We start from the raw sequence: 21,517 nt of genomic DNA, 5'->3' as shown, positions 1-21,517 counted from the left end.
ACAGTATGTCAGAATAAACTTTAACATATGAGCCTGACAATTAAATATTCTCAAATTCAAAGTTGCAGAAGACTACATTTTTCCCATACCTATCAAAAACATTCCCATCATTATTACAAAGTTAGCACTGGAATTAATTATGTGCTTAGCAGCAGAGGAGTCAACTAAGGTTACAGTTGCTGGGTCAGGTTTGGGAATAGTGTATAAAAATTTAAAAGGCTGAGGAACTTTATACATCCTATCTGCCTTTTTAGGGACAGCTGGCTGACTATCAGGAAAACTGCAGACAGTAAGACACACAGACAGGACACAAGGAACAGGTGTACGTTATGGAAAATCCTTCTGTAACAACTCATAGTATTTTATGAGGGAATGAGAAACCTCAGTGTTCTCCTACTGAAAACACTGGCACATTCCACAGGGAGAATCAGAAAGTGACCTCTCCTCTGAGTCTGAATCAGAAATCTGAGGACAAAACCCTGAATCTGTCCCTGCATCTTCCTGTTCAGATTCAGAATGATGAATCTTTTCAGGAAAGGAGGCATCCATCTTTATTTTATTGAAAACTACTCTACAAGAAGGATCAATAGCCTGAATCAAACTCTGATCCAGTCCCAGTAAAGTATTCCTATCCAAACAAATTTGAGGAGGAGTAGATTCGTGCTTGGTTTTCTGTTTCTTTTTGACAGCTAAAATGGAGCCAACTGTGTTACTAATGGCAGTAGCTGCTTCTCCAGGGATGGGCACAGCATTCTGACATGATAGGGAAACCTTCCCTGTTCTCTTTCCCAAACAGACAAGAGTGTCTCTTCCTTGCCCACTGAGGGGACCCCAACAGCCACATTGGAAGTGGTTAATCCCCAATCCACAGTGGCTGTAAGTACTTCACCAGAGGGATCTGGAGTAAAAGATGACTGGTTTGAGGTACAACAAAATGGCCACAGCAGAGTCAACCACCTGTGGTTAAGGCAAATTGCTAGCCTGCTGTGGTGGCAAAGGCTGTTTGCTTAACCTTTTCTTTCTGGGTTTGGAAGACGGACCAACCGTTCTGTGGTCAAGCCAAAAATGGTGCCTCTATCCAGGGGAAAACAAATAACAAATACCAGTAAAGTTACCAGCCCACAAAAGCTACTTTTTTTCTTTTGACAGAAAAAATACAGTAAAAGCACATAAAAACACTATGGCAGCCCCACAATGGAAAAATAATCACAATTTCTTCACAGAAAATATTTTATTAGTCAGTTAACAGTAATCTTAAACTGACAGAAATGACTGCTTCCATTTAAAAAAGTACATTACAGTCTTAAGACAATCTGTTAAAATATAACATTTCTAGCTTTAAAATAACTTTCCTGAAGAGGAAAGAAAGTAATAAAACATCAGTAAACAATAAGAAAATGGAAGTCTTTCCCCATATGGAACTTATCTGCCCAGTCAAGGAAAGGACAAGCTGACCGTTGATCCTCACAACCCTTACAGGAGCTAATTCTTCAGTGGCTGGAAAGTACTTCTTCCAGAAGAACATCAAGTTCAAAATCATGGTAAACAATGAAAACAGCCAAAAAGAATACTGTATCAGCTATGGAAGCAGCAGCCTTTCTGATGTAAATATACAGAGGACGACTCAGTCAGGACAAAAGAACTGAAACTGATGCAAGTTATGTTTTTTAATACTGGGTTTTCTGCAGATGACAAGTGTGTGGGATGTAACCTTGCAATCCTGGAGATATCCAACTGCTCCTCAGATCTGTCAGGAAGACCGATGTTCATTTGTGGCTTACTTAATTCATCTTACAAATGTCCTGCAGCAATAATCCTTACAATGGACATTACAAATTGCTTACCTGCTGTACTATGAAATTAAATAAAATCCTGTGTAATAAACCATTTAATTAAACAGAGAATTAGTCTTTAAGCTACTCTTGATAATCCCTAACTGCATAACTAGGAAAGGAGGACACTGAAACAGAATTATTATTAATATATATTCATCTGCCCCAGAGGTTTAATATTAAAAAGTCATCAGTGGAGAAAGACAGGAAAAAGAACTGCCGGAGGAACATGGAAAGTATTTAGAACGCTTTTTGACAAAGACTTCCGGAACCAGGACACATCACAATGAACAATGAAATAAATTAAGTTGTGTGTATGTGCACTCGTCACAGCTCTAAACATTCAAGGAGAAGGGTAACCGCTGCTTTCCTTTCTTCGGTGCTGTCAATAAGCCGGGCATGCTCTGTTGTTATACTTCTACTTTGAACAAATGTATGTTTGTTTGATTTTGTTTTGCTGCATCACACATGACTTATCTGTTTGACTTAGTATTTAAAATCCAAAATTACAAGTGATTCATTTCAGTAGTAATAGAGCTCTTATACCACACAGGTGAGAAAGGTGGAGGCAAAGACTTAAGCTTCATTCATGTATTTCAATCTACACCAAAGGTCTAATGTCAGAAAGTCATAAGCAGGTACAGACAGGAAGCAAACTGCCTAAAGGAATAGGAACACAGAAGGTATTAACAAACCCTTCTGACAAAGGCTTCTACCAGGAGACAGGATACCGGGAAGTTTAGTGAAGTCTGTCATCACAAGCTTACAGTTTACCACTTAAGCTTAAGATATTCCAATACTACTGATATCCAACTGCAACCCCATACACCCCGTCTACCTCCAGGAAGCTTCTAAGCCATTTCTGCCATGGGAAACAAACCACTGCCTCTCTCCAAAGCAGGACTGGATTGTTGCCAAGCTATTTTTTCTACTTGTATTAAAAAGGAAACTGTAACAACTGTAATGAAGATGGGAGGTACTTGTTTTGAGCTTTCTCTCTCTCTCAAAGCTATAAGTAAGACTAACCAAAGATGTTTTAATGACCTACCTGATGCAGAATGCTTAGCTGTTTAATGGCTCACCGCATGCAGTGTTCTTAACTATGGCTTGAATTTTAAATTGTAAGCATGGTAAACACTACAATAAAATTAGGTAAAAAGAGTTGAGCTGATGAAAGTGCCTCAAATATGAGAAAGTAAACACAAAACGTAAAGGATTATGACTGGGTCTCTAATCATAACCAGCTTAAAATGTGCTTGAGACATGGGTGCCAAGAAATTCACATCAGGAGAGAAGCTTGAGAGGTGAAGCTTAGCGTCCATGTCAAAAACACAGAAAGCTGGTTATGATCAGAGACCTGACCGTACTACTTTAATAGTACATGGAGCTTTATCTGCTCCATTTACTACCAGTTACAGGGGAAAAGTGTAGGAATGTGAAGTGTTTTATCATCGATCCTAACCAGCTTATGTGTTCAAGGCATGGATGCCCAGAAATTCATCGTGAGAAAAATGCTCGAGAGGTGAATCTTGCCATTCAAGTCAAGAACACATAATAAACAGTTAGGACTGGAGAGACCCAATCACAATTCTCTGTAGTGCATGCAGCGTTTTGTGCTCCATGTACTCCTAGTTAGAAAAAACGCCAAGTGTTTCGCCATAAAGCATTAAGTAAATGCTGTCAGATGGAAACAGGACTATTCGACCCCAGACAGTTCATCCCGGACGCAATTTCATGTATGTGTGTGTGTGTGTGTGTGTGTGTGTGTGTGTGTGTGTGTGTGTGTGTATATATATATATATATATATATATATATATATATATATATATATATATACATACATATATATGTGATTATTATTTAGTGGACATCCGGACTATTTTACCCCAAATATATTTTTTTAAGTACTTTATCATTCAATAATAGCACTGTTAATTTTTCATTGTAAATATATTTTTAATAATATTTTTATTTTATTTATTATATTGGTTAGTATAAATATAACATTTAAATCTTTAACATATAATAATTAATGTTATGTTTTAACATATTATGACTACTGTTACTTTATAACATACTTTATAAACTTCTGTTTGTAGGTAAACATCTTACCCATTATGCCAACTGCTGATAAGAGTACCAAAGACAAACACCAGTAAATATAAAATCTTGGAGATGTTCACTATATGGTAACAAGTGTTGGAATCTTAGCAGGCGCTCACAATGTTTGCACAGCCTTTCTTCTGTTATGTCCTGTATCAAAGTTGTAACTTTTTCTGATAAAAGAGCAATGACTGGATTAGTCACAAAATATTGCTCTGTATTACAGTCACTTTTCTTACATTTTCTGAAGACAGCTGTTAACACTGTCCTTATTAATTTCAATGTAACATCGCCGGTAATCACGAACCTGGTGCCTTATTCTGTCTTTTTCGTGATTCTGAAGTAAGAGACTGAAACTGTAATGTTTGCAATTGGATTCCGAATATGTCTCCTGACATCTGTATTCCGTGCGATCTTGTCCTAAAATAAGTAGACAATCGGTTGAGAAAGACATTTGAGAAGATGTTACTTAAACAACTCTCAGCTATCCTTGTTTTTTAGCAATGTGCATGATTTTGACTCAAACTGGTGCTCTTCTCCACCCTAAAACTGAGAATCAACTTGAGGAAAACACACTCAAATAATAATGGCAGAGTTATATTTAAAGATTTTGTCTGCTTCAGAAAAAATACCTTAATTCAAATCCTTTTATTGTGTTAATAGAGCCAATAATTAAAATGTGTCGTTGATGTTGGCTTTTGTCCACGTTTACTTGTACCTTTGTCTCTGATTCAGGAGGTGAGAAATTAACAGCAAAGAATAAGTGTACTTTTCTGACATCGGTAAGTGGATTGCACCCGGAACTCCTCAAAAGTAACAAAAACAACCACCACTGCCTCTTCACTTGCACCACTGACGTGTCTTTAAAAAACAGCTGTGCGATCATTGCGCACGTTAAAACTGTTGCCCCGATAACAGAAAAGTACCCTTTTTTACTGTGGTCCAACCGTCTGAGGTCGAATAGGTCGGAGGCGAATCCATTACATTTACACTCACCTTTCATATCTCTTATCTAACCAGATTTTCGCAGAATGTCTGGATTATTGCTTTCATATTTTTAGTGAGTTCCTCATAAAATTTGTGGTTTTCAGATAAACCACTGAGGATTGAGGTCACTAAATAATAATAATACATTTAAGTTTCAAACTCCATATCCTTTAGAAAACACGGATGAAGACACATCCTATTATTCTAACTACCTTTTTATGTTTTTAAGAGGAAGCCTGGGACACCTTACTGGCATGGACAGCAGCCAGAAACAAATATTTTGTTCTGCCGCTGTCATTTGCTGAACAGTACTGGCAGATTTACTCCTGAATGCTAGACCTGCCCTAAACACAAGAAGGGGGTGCTTAACAATTGTTAAGGTCAGGTCTCATGCCACTCTGGCATTTAGCTGATTTGTCTTTTTCCAAATATCAGATCATAATCAGCAACTCCATGCAATGCAGCTTTTTTATCCTCTTCCTCTGTTCGTTTCCAACCAATGCTGTCTTTTGTTAGTTCCTAGTGCAAGACCCAGTCTTAACAGTGCTTAGAGGTGTCCTTAACAATCTTTTGTTAAGCATCTCTAAGCCCTGCTAAGTTTGGGTTTTGCACTAGGGATGTTCTTAACAAGTTTATCTGTGTCCTGATTTTGTAGTGTAATTGCAGCACTCCATACACTACAATACAGCTTAAGTCTAGATACACTGTGGTCACAGGTACTACAGACAAAAACACCAAGAAACATGAAACTTTGTTTGCACCATTTATGTTTACATAGTAGAAGGGAGGTTAATTAATTTTGATCTACAGCTGTTATTTCTATTTCTGACCAATCCAAGGGATCCTTAGTTTGAATTATGAAATCCCACAACTACTGGCTAGATAAATATGCAACCTAAAGCAAAGAATGCTGCCTGCAGGTGCAGTTCAGACATGTTCTAAAGATGACAATGGTTAAAATTCCTCATAATACAACCTCACGAGCCCACACAGTGCCTTGATAATGCAAACCGTGCAAGGGTTTCTGCAGTATCTACTTTCTTAATCCCTCTATGTAATACTCCCACAACACCAAAACCTTTCAACGTACCTTTTCACGGACAGCTTTGGCCTGTTGGTACACTTCTTCTCGGTTTGCAACATCACAAATAAAGTAGTGGCACTCTGTTCCAGCCATTCTGATCTCCTCTGCTGTGTCTTTCAGACATTTTTCGGTTCGCCCCCAAAGAATCAACTGTTAAAAAAGACAAAATAAATGCAATGCAGTTAAAAGAGAATACAAACAACAGGTCATATTTTTTGGCAAGACTGACATTTTTTAAGTATTTTGTATTCATCCTCAAAACTGTACATATCCTACAATTATATACAGTCTTCATACCTAACACATTATACATTGTGCACTGACTGTTATGACAGCTCATAACATAAGGTCTGGATCCAAACACAAAACACTGCTAACAGGATAGAAAGACTACAGAAATAATCATCTATATGCAGAGAAACTAACTGATGAACAACTTCTGAATATATAGACTGTTTCCAAATCTAACTCATTCAGAGTGCCTTCCTAAAATATCAAAAAGGCTTCAGAAAAAGTTTACCTTGCTTTCCACCTACAAACTACTGAATTGAAGATGGTTAATACTGCTCCTAATAATCTCCTTTTTTGTCGTCAAATGTCACTCAAAATATTAGTTTAACTTCCCTCTGTCTAAGGCATTAGACTACAGTGCCCCTTCCTAATATGTAGAGAGGTTTTGGTAGGACTCATAATAAACCAACAGCCATGGAAAGGTACAGAAGTTAAGTACGGCTTCTCCACAGGTGACTTCCTTTTATTAACAGAAGCCCAGTCTTACCCTTCTAGATTTCCTTAGAAGACATAGCAGCTGGAAGCATTCAAGGCCTAGAAGCCTGTACGCCACATCTGAATAAAATGTTGAATATTTTACTACCTAGTTAACCAGGCCAAAGAAAAATAATGCTCACTCTAAAATTACTTGGGTGGATAAGCAAATAACAGGTCCATCACTGAACAAACAGCAACTCCTAGAAGAGTTAGCCAGCAATCCTAAACTATATTGTTTCCAATGTGCAAGCAGTAATGACAAATGCTAAACTAAGAATGAATACAGACTGCTAAGAAGTGACCTGTATCTGGCATAAAAGGTATCCTCCAACCCATTGCTGATGGATTTACTGCACATCCACAAATCAAATGCATTAGAAATACTCTGTCTAGAAACCTAAACCTCTACTGCAACATCAATAGAATGACTTGGTGGGATAAGTATATATCACAGAGGATACTGCTTCTGTGAAACAGGCTCCCATTCACATAAAGCAAAGTTCACCTCTGTCCATTTTCAAGTGTATCTTAGATATACGGATGGGAAACAGAAATTTTACACCAGGACTTCTCCCTGTACTACTAATGGACAGAGGCCTCTCCTAAATGCTTTACACCACGCATGAGTCCCCTCAAATTATCTTTGATATGATCCCATTTATTCTCATTAGAGGTAATCTATAATCATCAACCATAGAATGGGTAAAGAGAAACTGTCTGGGCTTAAAATGGCCCACAAGGGCAATTATCCTAGTACTTACCTATGAATCTATAATAATTATTTTGCTATGTACAGCTGGATGTGTGATTCAGGCTCTCCAGAAAAGCTAAAATAAGTTACAACACAAAAGGCCTGCACACTTATATAGCCAAAATGCAGCCCTATACATACCATCTTGTCCTGAAGGGTGACAAGGGGGCTTATTAATGACAGTTTCAATTTTGGAAGGCCACAGCAATAGCCTTCTAAGCTGCCATCTCAGGGTAAGACTTTAAGCCCCCGGTATGGAATAATGGCAGTCACATGTTTAGTCTGGGTAACAATCCCAGGTAACCCTGGGCACTGTTCCTACACGATTATGGCAAGAAATTAAAAAAAAAAAACAGAAAGAAAAGATCTCACCTGCTCCACAGAATTTAACTTCCCAGCAAAATAAGATTATCTAGTGGTCTGCCTTCTAATCCTCCTGGACAGGGACAGCTGAGTCACAATCTTTTTTTAACATTCAGCAGAGTGACAGAACCTCAAGCAGCAAAACGAGTAGTAGCTGCATGCAAAAGCTATATTGCTAAAAAAGAAAGATTTCAGAAATATCTTTCGACATCATCTTTAAACCTCCTTTTGTCTTCTGCTACTTAATTGTGTGCACGTATCTCCCAACTGTAAAGAAAAATTCAAGACAAAGGTCATTCTACTAAAAGTTCCTAAAGCTACACATCCCACCTCCACCCATGTGCTACACCAACCCTTTGAAGATGCATACAAGCACACACATACTGCATAAGATGTGGCTGTAGTCAAGGCCACCAGGAACAGAAATCACTACAACCCTAACTGGATAATGAAAAGCCATGTAAAAGCGAAACAAGATCACAGATATCTTTAAATCCTGAATGGAGCAAAAAGATAAACCAAACATAGCAGGTAATAAATAACGTAACTGCCTAACAGGGACTCCAATTCAAACACAAAGATAATGATTTCTTTCACATAAATGGATTACTTTGAACAGAGCTATCTGGAAAGGTGACAAGTGCAAAAACATTTAAAAATCTGAAATAAAATTAAATGATGGTATCTTTAATATTACACCATTGTAGGCAATGAGGTAATTTACCCTGTGGAGGGCACTAGTGTTCATAAATAACATAATACTAAAGAAACAGCCCTCATAAATCATAAATAAATATACCTGACTTTTTCAAACTCCACTCTTCACCAGGTAAATAAAAAGGTCGCTATGCACATAATATACAAGTTAAACTTCTAATTATGAAAGTATGCGTTCTCAAAAGTGTCTTTGACCTAGAACACGGATCTGAGTACAAAACAGGATACTTGACTCTGTAATTATTGGGAAATAGATATACAGAATAGACAGATTCAAACTTTAAACGCATTTACTAAGTTCCTTAATGCAGGCAGCTAATACTCTTTGGTCATGGAAGTTATCCAGCTGACCGACACACTTTTCGTTCATAAGTCACTGACCAGAAAACAGAAAAAGGCAGTAATCCACTGAAGCTTGTGATCCTGCTGTGAGAAGATAGCCTGCTGCCCCTGTTATTACCTCTGGGTGACCCCTATGTTTGCTGGTCAAAAAAGCAGGTGGAATGTTAAAACAATCACTAGATTCATCGTACAGGAGCTCTAGCAGTGGGACACTTGAGATTGTAAAGTACAGGAATGCTATCTGTATGCATGCAAATTTAAAGATAAAATAAAACCAACATTTTAATTTCCTTACAATAAAACTGCACTGCAAGGCAACAAGAATAAAATAATTAACTTCTCAGTGGGAATAAATGACATCATGACAGCTACAAGTAAAGTGCATGGATATTAATGTAGACATAACGCACTTCCTAGTAACATGATCATAGTTTGATTTTCTTCATTGTTATCAACCACTGACATTCTAAAGTCTGCTTAACCTACTGTTCTCAGCAGCATCAATACCAGTCTTCATAAGTTTCTTCAAATATTCATCCCTCGCCTTCGTGGCATGTCAGAAGAATGATGCCTTTCAGCTCACTAGTGTACAAAGTAACATGCATGCTTCAGAAACAGCATCAGCAAATCACAAAAGTGGCCTTACTGCACGTGATGCTGAACTATCCACATTCTGTGATATGGCTCTGTTCCTCCCTTCCACAAATCCGTCCATTTGTATGCAAATTAGTGAAACAAATTCTACTGTGTATACATAACATATTTCAAGAAACGGGCTGCAGAAATGCAACATTTATCCACTAATAAAGTGTGACTGCAGTAATACCTGTGACCTAAATTCAGCACACTTCAATGGCTCATTTGGCAAAAGAAGGGGAGTTCTTCTGATAGCCTCACTATTCATTTTGTAACCAGAAGTAAAAGACACAAATGGGCTGAAACAGAAGGGGCTTCTGGACAGACTAAGGAAAGCAAGTCTGCAAGCTGGACATCCACAGAGCCACTAACAACAGATGAAAAATAATCTCAGGACATTGATGTAAAGAAAGTGTTTCAATTCCTTAGACTCACACTCAAGCAAGTAGAAAAATGGATGCTTTACCTTAGCTAGAGATGTAGCAAATTCTATTTGTGTGCCCCTGTATATATGAAATAATCTTTACAGTAGAAGACCAAAAGCTCCATTAAGTGCTATTGTGACTTCATCAGGCTGATACAACCTGCCAAATCATTTATTTATGAAAGACAAGAAGGGTCAGCAGGTTGGCACTAAGATGTGGGCCCAAGTATAAGAATCTTACTGGTATTCTGCAAAGGAGTTAAGAATGAGCATGATCTTGCTGGTAAAGGTAGTGCACTAGGCTGATACTTCTTGCTTAGGTAGCTGATATCTGTCTAATGCCTTGATAAACAAGTAAGCTTGATTAGACAAGTATGCATGCACTTCCAATGGCACTTCCTGGGGACTTGTAACGATACATGACTCAGGAGGTCAGGCATATTAAAGTAAAAATAATAAACAGGCTGTGCTTGTACTTGGAACATTATACAAAGGTGGAATTGTAAAAGAAAGAATGGGACAGTCTTCATTCCTATTAAGATTTTTTGATGATTTAGTACAATGGACTAAGGCTACTAGCTAATAAGCTTTATCCAATAGTCCTGGCTTCGATTCCTTCAGTCTAAGTTTGCATACAGTGACTGAGCAAGTTCCTTAACTAGAAAGTGCTCCTGGGTCAACCCTGAAGAGATGTAGTTGAACTCAGTAGGTTTACTCAGTTAAAAAAAGATATCTTCCCCGACGATGTCTGGAAAGATAGAGAGATGGATTCAGAAACAACCAAGCCATGAATGTCAAGGATGCATCAACAAGGGCCCTTTAAGGCGATAAGAGAAACCACCAATTCAGAGACACATTAGCTGTAAAGGGGGAGAGACCTCATTATCGGCCAACTTTTATGTGACTGAATTGCTCTGAGATGACAGCAAGCACTAACAAGCATTTTGCTGCAGTAATCACGGTTAGCGACCCATGCATCACTTTGGGACAGGTACACTCTAATTCACTCACCTTCCCACACACATGCGCAGACACACACACACACACCCGCAGACACACACACACACACACACACACACACACACACACACACACACACACACACACACATATAAGCACATATCCTCATATCTCTTAACCGTCCCAGATTTAACAGAAAAGCCATGATTTTGCCTCTTACAGAATAATGCAGTCAGTCAATAATGTTAGATATCAGAGGCTCATACTTATATTCATACACTTGTAGATTCTTGCTGCAGAATCTGTTGTTCTATTAACATTTTAAGTGAATTACTATAGTAATGAAAAAGGGGCGGCCACGGTGGTGCAGTGGTTAGCGGTGCTGCCACACAGCAAAAGGTTCTCCGGTTCGATCCTCGGCTGGGGTGCCTTCTGTGCAGAGTCTACATATCCTCCCCGTGGTCACATGGGTTTCCTCCAGGTGCTCCAGTTTCCTCCCACATCCCAAAGACATGTTGTAGGTCGATTGGATACTCTAAATTGGTCCTAGGCATGAGTGTGTGCATGTGTGTGCCTTCTGTAGAAGGTTGGGCTCCGGGCTGGCAACTTGACACTGTAAAACTCCACTGCCAATCATGAGTGGACAAGGTGATTCACTGTAGTGACCCCTAACCAGGAAAAGCCAAAAGAAGAAGAGGAAGACTACAGTACTGAAAAAGTGCCCCCTGATGTTTAGTGCCCCCCCCTCTCACAGCCAGTGCTCATTAGTGTAGGAGTTATGGATTCCCGTACCCTCACATATTTTAATAAGTGTACCTAGTATCTACTGCTCTCGCCTCGTAATACAGTCAGCACTCATTTGTCTAGGAAAGGTTGAGAGTTACGGACACCCCCTACCCAAATGCATTTAACAAATGTCCCTGATGTTGGGAACATACAGATTTTAGGTACCACTGAATCTTTCGCTTGTGGAGTCTGGCTACAGGAATCATGAGAATCATGGATGCTGTGAATCCTAGTATCCTAAGAAATTCCCTTGCTGAAGCTTTGGACTGAGTGGAAAATCTCAGGAAAAGATCTAGATGTACATATACTATTTCCTGTAGAACAAAAGCTCTATGAACTGAGGTATCTGGCAGACATCCAGGAAAACAAACCTATGAGGAGTCAAACAATATTTTTTCCTCTTGAAATCCTCCCTAGTCTGTGAATGAGATCTGTCACCCAAGTCAGAGAGATTCCTGACACATTGAGAAAGACTGCAATGATAGGCGAGTTGTCTAAATAATAAAAAATGTGAACACTTTGTAGTCTGTAATATTATGTGATGTTGTGAAAACCCTTACAGTAGTGGATAACCCAAAGGGTAAAGAAGAGAACTGAAAGCGTAATCCGGACACAGAAAACCGCAAGTAAAATTGAAATCTGAGACTATAGGAATGTGTTGATAAACATCCTTTAAACCTAGAGTTACTAAGAAACACAGAGGTAACAGGTCATGATGAAGCAATACCATTTTAAACTTTGGGACTATTACAAACTGGTTTACAAAAATAAAGATCTAAGACTGGCTCTCCAGAGGCTTCCTTCTTTGTTACCAGAAACATTATTGAATACAAACCTTTCCCTATGTCACAAAGAGCAACAGCTTCTATCACCCCCTTGAGTCAGCAGAGGTTGAATGACAGGAGGAAAAAACGAAGTTTGATCTGGTTGAGAAAGAAGAATCCCCTGAAAAGTTGGGAGGGATTCCCAATGCCATTTGCAAACATTCTCATAACCTATTTGTCTGAAATTATCTGCTACCAATAAGAGATTTTGGAGAAGACTTAAAGGCTTGCCAGGGTGGGCAGCACCCTGGAGATAGTTATTCAGACTTGCTGTATTGTCTTTACATTTCTGGGGGGAGCTCTTCTCTTCTTTTTAGAGCCCCTTGCCATTTGTTTAGTACCTGCTTGCCAGACATTTGCTGTCTACTTCTTTTGCTTTTCATAAAAAGGGTGCAGAGTTAGGTGTAAAACCTTTAACTTAGAGAACAAAAGGATGAAATATGTAACCTCCTGTATCAGTTTCTCTCTCTCATCACACATTTTTAGGACTTCAGCAGCAGCAGATGGTCCAAAACAGCCTATCTAAATGAGAATTCAACACTTCAGCCCTAACATCCTCAGCAATCTGCTATGTAAATAACCAAGCAAATCTTCTCATAACATTTACAACAGCAGCTTCTCTGGAAAAGGCATCAGCTGAAAAAAAAGTGTGTTTATTCACCCAAGACATAAAAGCAATAAGATTATAGGTTCATTGGAGGTTACTAGGCTAGCAGCCCTAGAGCCTTTACAGTCCTAGCCATGTTAATCCCAAGTATCCCTATTTGTTCTTTTTGGGTAGTTCACAGAAGAAATTTATGAACAAAGCAGGTTTGTGATCAACACGGCTAACCCTGTCCATAAGGGACATGGGTACCACCCCAGGGGCGAATTTGAGGTCTCCCATCCAGTTATCTAGGTTGCATTTAAATAGGGTCAGTGAGAAGCTCTGTTTTACATGAATTGGAAGTCTATTCCGGCAAAGCAGCAATCTCTGGGAGACATATCTGTCTCTCCAGCATGTTCTATTAATGTCACAAGCTAGGCTGAGATGCCTAGAGCGAGTGACTCTTGTGCCATCTGACTTGCGGATGTGCAGCATTTCCATTAGGGCAGGGTTGGAGACTGCCCTATAGCCAGGCACAAGTCACCTCTCAGTAGTCTATAAGATACAGAGTAAAGTAACAGGGCTTTCAGCCTGTCCATGTAGGTCATGGTTTGGAGGCCCTGTAATTTCTTAGTGAGAAACTTCAGAGGTCTCTACAGCAACTGCAGGCCTCAGGTGAGGTACATGCAAAAGGGTGTATTATACTCTATTAGTGGTCTGATAAGGGTTGAGTACAATGGCGTTATAACACCCCTTGACCTGAATGCTAATGTCCTTGCTTATGAGGTACGCTACACAGAAGCCTTTCCTTACCACTGTGGAAACTTTGGTGATCAAAGTTCAGATTGCTATCAACCTGTATTCCCAAGTCTGGCACCACTGGGTTGGAACTCAGAGTGGTGCTGTCAATATAGTAATTTGTAGGGGAATTCCATTTTATCAAAAGGAAATAATAATGCATTTTTTTGGCATTTAGTTTTAGACCATGGCTTTGGCACCAATCATTTGTTTGTGTTAGCCCTTCTTGTAATATTATTCATAGAAGACTTTTTCTCAGAAGATGTAAAGGTGACAATATTGTTCCTCATATTCTCAAATGATGCTAACATAAACATAACATATGAATTTGACAATTAAGATTCTAAAATTAAGTGTGGCAGAAGGAAACACCATTTCACAAATCTCTCAAGTGCTTTCCCATCCTTATCAGAGAAGGATGAGTTAGCATTTACCAGATGTTTAGCAGCAGCATGATTTACCAAATATCACTTCAGGGATAGTTCTGGGAATGGAAAATACAAACATGCATGACTGAGGAATGTTTTACAGTCTATCTACTTTCTTAAGGTTAGCAGGCTGGTTGTCAGGCAGGTTACAGGCTGTAGTAAAATTATCCTCCAATGTTAGAACAATATGAGGTACAGAAGTGGGTTCAGGAAATTACAGTTATAGCAAATCAGAATATTTTTTCAAGGATAACAGAATATCATTAAATTCTCAGTGAAGCAACTGGCTCAATCTGAATATGATTTCAGAAAAAGAAAAGTATTCTAATGGACTATCAGAAGAAACACTCACCTCAGAATCAGAACTAGACACCTGAGAAAAGAAACAGAAGCTGTTCCCAGAATCATTTTCTTATTCAATATGCTGGAAATCTTCATGAAATGAAAAATTCCTTTTCCCTCTTACCAGTAACAACACAAACAGAAGGTTCAGGAGCTTGAACTAAACCATGAGCAAAGCCAGATACATTCCTCCTGTCGAAAGTAACAGAAACAAGGTAAGATAAATGTTTAATTGTCTGCTTCTTTTTGACACGATTTTTTTAAGAAGCAAATTGACTCCTTTCAGACAAGTCATCCCTGGGGACAGGCTCCGCAGACTAGCTAAGTAGAGAAGCATTCCCTACTACTTCCTCTGGGATTGACAAGAGTGGTTCTCCCTTACCCACCAGAGCTACTCCAGGATGTGTCAAACCCCCTTTCCATGGTGACTGAAAGGACTATATATAATAGGGAGTCCAGGTAAAAGATGAATGGACCGATGAAGCAGAAATTACCTCACCAGGATCTGTAGCTGAGGCAAAACAGGTAAATATTTTTTAAAAAAAGTATTTTTCCATCAAAAACACAGTAAAAAGCAATTTAAACACTTATACCACCTCCAAAAGTAACAACACATGTTTTAATTAAAAAATGCATCCAGACCATTGGTTTTCTTCAGCTCTGCTCGAGCTTCCAACAGTCTGAGCAAGTGGGAGGTTTCTATCTCTAGAAAAAAAAAAGAGTGGGAATGCCACCCAGCGGTGTAAACCTTGGCTCTAGATGACTGTCACTGTTGAAGTGACACCCCAACCCTATGTGCAAAAATGTGAAAAAGGGGTTGTGGGTGGATAGATGAATGGAATGCAAAGAAATGGAGATCTGGTGGCATGGGGAGGGGACTGCAGAATGATCTTCTGAAGGTATCTATCTACAGTAATTAAAAAAGAAGGCCAAAGGGCTGTCTTCGGATATACTGGTGCATATATAGCAGCACTGTCAGCTATAACCCTGAGCAGACCCAAGCTGGGTGGTCTGGCCTGAAATCAGTGGGGCAGACATCACTGGAAATGATCTCAGTAAGACCAATGTCTGTGGAATTGATGTCTGTATTCTAGGCAAAAGACTGACACTGGTGGAAGCAACATCTTTGTAGGCACTGAGAAAACCAGTGCCAGCAGGACCAACACTGACAACACTGCTGAAAAAAGCTTGAGTTGTTTGTTAGTGTCTGTTTTGAACCCTAGGGTCATGACTCTATGGGAGCAGGCACCTGGTCTCTATAAGCAGGTCTGAATTCCATTTTTTGACAGCCACTACAAGCGGGTCACAATCAGCAGCCAGCAGGTTAAAAGATATGAACGGTGGTGGATATATAAATTAGGCACTAGAGAAATGCCTATTTGAACATTTCCAAGTGAAGACTCAACAGTGAGACTCAACAGTAACATTAACTGGTTCGACTATAACTGAAGTGTGCATCCTAGTTTTTTCAGTTTAATCTCAGAGTAAAAAGAACTCATACTCACTACATCTTTTTACTCGGAAACAGCTTTAACATACAACTTTCATGCTGTCGCTCAAACTTGTAATGTTTAGCCCTTTTGAGTTCTAAAGATAAAGAGGAATCAGAGGAAGAGCAGGTAGGTCTATCAAAAGGGAATTTGTGAGGTTTGGTCCAAAGATGGGCAAATCTACAACACAGATTCCCAATAGGCCTTGCAACAGTATTGATTTACTCACACAATTCTAAACATACTTTGCATGACTTACTGTAGTGCTGGGTACACAGGCATATGACACTGAGAATACCTGACAGCACGCAGTACCTGTTTACAACAAGACACACTCTTAGTGACAAGATTCACAGCAACTATAGGCTAAGAAGGGCTCCACTAGAAGAAAGAAAAGCAGAACAGAAAAAAGAATTTAGGAAATCAAAATCTAAAGCAGACAAGGTTACTAACCAGAAACAATGATAAGAAACTGATTAAACTGCATCAAAAGTTGGAAAGATTAAAAATCCCCTGCACATATTAACAGGCAGCTGATGGCCGTTTTCTTTCATGTCTTGAAGGTTTTGTAGTAGGGAAAGAACTGCGATGAAGAGAGAGTTATGCATTGTGGGATGGGGGGGGGGGGGGGGCATCAACTTGGAAAGTTTCACATGCCAAGCAGTCATCAATGCTTACAGTATCCAGCAGACAGACCTCTTCAATATCAGATTATCACACACACACCCAAGTATTCCTCCTATGCAAAAGGTAATGCAATCAGAGAAACACCACTACCAGCGACCGCTGTCTGACTCCACTTTCTGTCATTTTAAGAATCTCTGCATCAGTACCATGTCCACCCCCCCATATAGGAGAGCAGAGTGTGCTATCAGGTCATGTCTGTATCCTGTTGTGGTCCTTCCTGTTTGCTGTGTCGCCTGGTTTGAAGACATCTCATGCAATGGGAGTTCCTGCATGGTACTTTTCAATGACAACAACAAAGGCTGGATGTCTCCCCAGTACAAGTCCAAAAGAGTTTTTTTCTTTGTTTTCTTTTTACTCAAAACTGTGGAATTTGGCTCCAATGCCCTGTACTTAGCGTTAGCATCAAACTTTCAGGCTTGAACCCCTTTTTATGCCTCCAATTTCTTTTCATATACTATTCACTAACACTTACTGTTTTCGTTGTAAAGCCCCATTTATTTTAAGCAAATGCCTTACTTTTGGTACAGGATATGAAAGCACTGGACTTCACCAGAAACAAGTAATGTAAACAGCTTACAGAACCCTTACACCATGCCAAACATTTTCACATTTTGTACATCTCAGGGCATAATGTACACTACCAGTCTGAATTGCCAGTCTCAAGCTAATAATATAATAATTTATAACAATGTGAAGATTATTCAGCAACTATTTAACGATCACTTTAAATGTTTATCCCTGAAAATGACTAGAGTTTTCCCTTTGCCCTCATTTGTCTGCGTTTTCTATGAAATCAAAGCCTGCAAGGCTGAACTGGAAAACACAGGCTGTCTGGCATCACACCATCTGCAACGGCACATGGAGCTACCGTCTGCACAGCTGCCTAGGTGAATACAAAGCGCCTGTGTTCTCCTCTTTGCTGACTTGTTAGCAGCACGAGCCAAAGATTTTGCAATCAAAACAGAATACTTGTTAAAAGCACCCTTTCACTGATCCTGCTGCTGGCACTTAGAATCATCAGCAGCACTGAACAGGAGGGGTGTGTCTCAGGGGTTCTTAGCTTTTGTTTATTTTTACAGCAAGCCTTACTGAACTGGCTAAAGCTTCAGTTTCCAGATGTGTCCCGAGGGCAAACACAGACGTCAAATCTAGAGTAAAAGGCTGCCTCAAAGCAGTCACAATATGCACACAGCAGAGACTGCATGTCTCATCTAAGACTTATCTCTGGAAAATAGTAGTTCAAAGTGGTATATGGAAAATAATTTTTCAGCATGAATTTTCTTTTCATAATACTTCTAATGAATAGACTTTAAAGGAAACAACAAATGCTGTCTTTCTGGCACTTAACTATAGGGAAGAGATTTATGCCATGACAGACAGACAGACAAGACAAAATACAGGTATGCAGACATGACTTCTGGAACTGAGACACAAAATCAAAGATACAGAAGTACTTTCTCTTGATCTTACGTTAACCACAGGAGAAAAAAGATTAAAAACAATAATTAATTCAACGTGCAGCCACCTGCCCTCTGAATTCACACAAATCACTCAATATACTTCTTTCAAGAAAAGGCTCTTTGAGCACCTAAAGGAAACCCATAAATGCACCTGCTTTAGGGAAAAGATTAACAACCTTAACGAATTCAGACCATGCCTGTTGTCAGGTCTAACTGATACAAAAGTAATACTACTTCAACAAACTGGAGATAAACTTTTACTTTTAAATATATAAACAGCAAGGTTTACCAAATGTTACTCTCGGACAAAACAAGTTAACTTGGGTATTGGATATATGCAAAGTACAGTTTTGTACCTACCATAAATGTAGATGTTCGAGTGTTCACCCTGCTGCAGTCATCACACTTGGGTTATCCTGCCATCAGGCAGTCCCGCAGTCGGCCCGAATTCCAAAGTCTTGGTCCAGCGTCGGTTGCTGTCGCTTCTTCCCTGACGTCAGTGCACCAGGGGTATATAAGAGGCATCCGACGCAATTTTCTTCAGTTTTTCTTGCCCCAGATGTCAGGTGCCCCCAATAGGTAGGCAATATATATATATATATATATATATATATATATATATATACATATAGCTATATAAAAATAAAACAAAACCCTTAGGCACAAGCAAATATACCACAGAGGTAGTATAGGATAGAGTGGTAGAGATAAGTTCAGCTAGTTCAGAGGGGATGGAGGGAGGGTAACCTGGACTGCAGCAGGGTGAACACTCGAATATCTACATTTATTGTAGGTACAAAACTGTACTATGTTCATCGTGTTACCCTGCTGCAGTCATCACACTTGGGTTGAATCCCAAAGCTAAGGATGGGAGGTGGAGTTAGACAGGGTTAGAAGAAGCTAGGAGCTAGAAGCTATAAAGGAGGATCCGTGCTGTAATGAGCTGAAATTGCTGAGGCGTGGATCTTAATCGATGAAAAGGAAAGTCCTTTGTGTAACATCTCAGTTAAATATTGTAGAATCTGAGGGATGTTTGGATCAAGGGGGTTTAGGCCTTTAGCCTGGTTCCAGGCGCAAAATCTTTTCCATTTGTCTGAATACATTTTCCTGGTGCTGGGTCTCCTGGCCTCCAGAATGACATCCATAACAGCTTTGGATAAAGGTGTTGGCTGGTTGTTTAGGTAATTTGCCATGCAGCCAGGTTTAAAGTCTTGAGCTGGCTGTGTAGAATCTGATGGCCTCGCTGGGTGAGCAGGTGAGGAATTTGTGGCAAAATTCATGATGGGCCGTGAGCCATGTTCCTTAAAATTGGGTACCAATGCTGGCGTGGCCAGTCTGGTGCAACGAGTATCATTTGTGGCCTCTCTAATCTGACATTCAGCAGTACCTTTGCTAGAAGAGGTAGTGGAGGGAAGGCATACACTGTTAATGTTTTCCAACTGAATGAGAGGGCGTCCACTTTCCAAGCTAGTGGATGGAAGGTCCTTGTGCAAAATTTTTGAAGTTGGTGGCTGTGAGGGCTTTCAAACAGATCTATGTCTGGGCGTCCCCATTTTTGAGCTATCATTGCAAATACTTGTGGATCTAGTTTCCATTCGTGTGGCTCCATGATGATTCTGCTTAGGTCGTCTGCCAAAGTGTTTTTCTTTCCTGGCAGGAATTGTGCTTGTAACTGAACCTAGTAAGACAGTGCAGTGTTCCACAATGTCATTGCTTGCCTACATAGAGGGTAGGAATGTGTGCCCCCTTGCTTGTTTATGTACCACATGACTGTGGTATTGTCCATCTTTATTATTAGTTGTCCTGGGTGTAGAAGGTCCTTGAAAGCTGTTAGGGCATTCTGTACTGCTAGCATTTCTTTTTGATTGATATGTAGGTGCATCTGATCTGTAGTCCATTTGTCCTGAATGCACTGCCCTGCCATGTGTGCTCCTCAGGCATAGTCCGATGCATCTGTTGTCATAGTTTGCCTGGCTGTGGGTAAGGTGAAAGGCTGACCCTTGTTGAGGTGACATGCCTGTGCCCACCATAGAAACTCCTGTTGAAGGCAGGGAATGAGTGATATCATTGTTTCCAAGCTGTGGCTGTGCTGAGTCCATACACTTTTCAGGTACCATTGTAATTTCCTCATATGCAGTTTTGCAAATGGTATTAGTAGTATGCAAGATGCCATGAATCCCAAGGCCTGCAGAATTTTTCTTGCAGGGAGTTGGGTCTTTGTTGCCATTATTTTGAAATATTGAAACAGCTGTCATTGCTTGTCTGGTGTGAGATAAGCCATCTGGGCCGTTGTATTCAAGCTGGCACCCAGGAATATTATGTTTTGTGAGGGCACTAGTTTTGATTTATTTTCATTTACTGTATATCCTAGGCAACTTAGAAGGTGTTTGACAAATGCCAGATGCTTTAAAAGAATGTCTTTGCTTTCTGCTTGAATAAGGCAGTCGTCCAGGTATGGGTATATTTGAATTCCTCCTTGTCTGCAGTATGCAATTACTGGTGCCAGGCATTTTGTGAAGACCCTGGGCGCAGTAGATAAGCCAAAGGGCAGTGCAGAGAATTGATAATGCGTTGAACCTGCAATGAAGCGGAGGTATCTTCTGCAAATTTGTCTGATAGGGACATGCAGGTATGCCTCCTTGAGATCCAAAGTGACTAGCCAAGCATTCTTGCCCAGCATGGGAAGAAGCTGCTGTAGTGTTAGCATTTTGAATTTTGGTACTTGCAGATAGGTGTTCAGAACTGAAAGATCCAGAATGGGTCTCCATGCTTTGTCCTTTCTTGGGACTAGGAAGAGTCTTGAGTAAAATCCTTGTCCTTGTTCCTGAGTAGGTACCTGGTGAATGGCTCTCATGTTCATGAGAGCTGTAATTTGTTTTTGTGCCTCTGCCCATTGATTTGGTGGCAGGTTTGGCATTCCTTTGATCCTTGGTAAGGTATGAAAGTGGAATATGTATCCTTGAGAGACAATGTTTAGAACCCATTTGTCTTTTGTGATGATGTGCCAGTTGTCTGCAAAAAATGCTAGTTTTCCTCCCAAGGGAGTTGCCAGGAGAGATTTTCTTGGTAGTTTGAGGATAGAGTCATTGTGTTTATCTTCTGCTAGCATGGGGCCTGTCTTCTCCTCCTTTCTGGGTAGCAGAACCCC

The 21,517-nt window shown here is 39.8% G+C and overlaps 1 protein-coding gene across 1 annotated transcript in view; it reads right to left on the bottom strand.

The window, feature by feature from the left end:
- DHRS3 (dehydrogenase/reductase 3) overlaps window positions 1-21,517 on the bottom strand; it is a 167,091-nt gene that overhangs the window by 28,522 nt on the left and 117,052 nt on the right. The window contains exon 2 of the mRNA XM_044061724.1: window positions 6,014-6,157. Within this exon, the coding sequence (XP_043917659.1) occupies window positions 6,014-6,157 (144 nt within the window). The remainder of the gene's footprint in view (window positions 1-6,013; window positions 6,158-21,517) is intronic.

Source organism: Protopterus annectens, chromosome 2.part0 (assembly GCF_019279795.1).
Source record: "Protopterus annectens isolate FY-2018-M chromosome 2.part0, PAN1.0, whole genome shotgun sequence".
Lineage (NCBI taxonomy): Eukaryota > Metazoa > Chordata > Ceratodontiformes > Protopteridae > Protopterus > Protopterus annectens.
The sequence above is the reverse complement of the archived record's forward strand: the minus strand, read 5'-3'. Positions and strand labels throughout refer to the sequence as shown.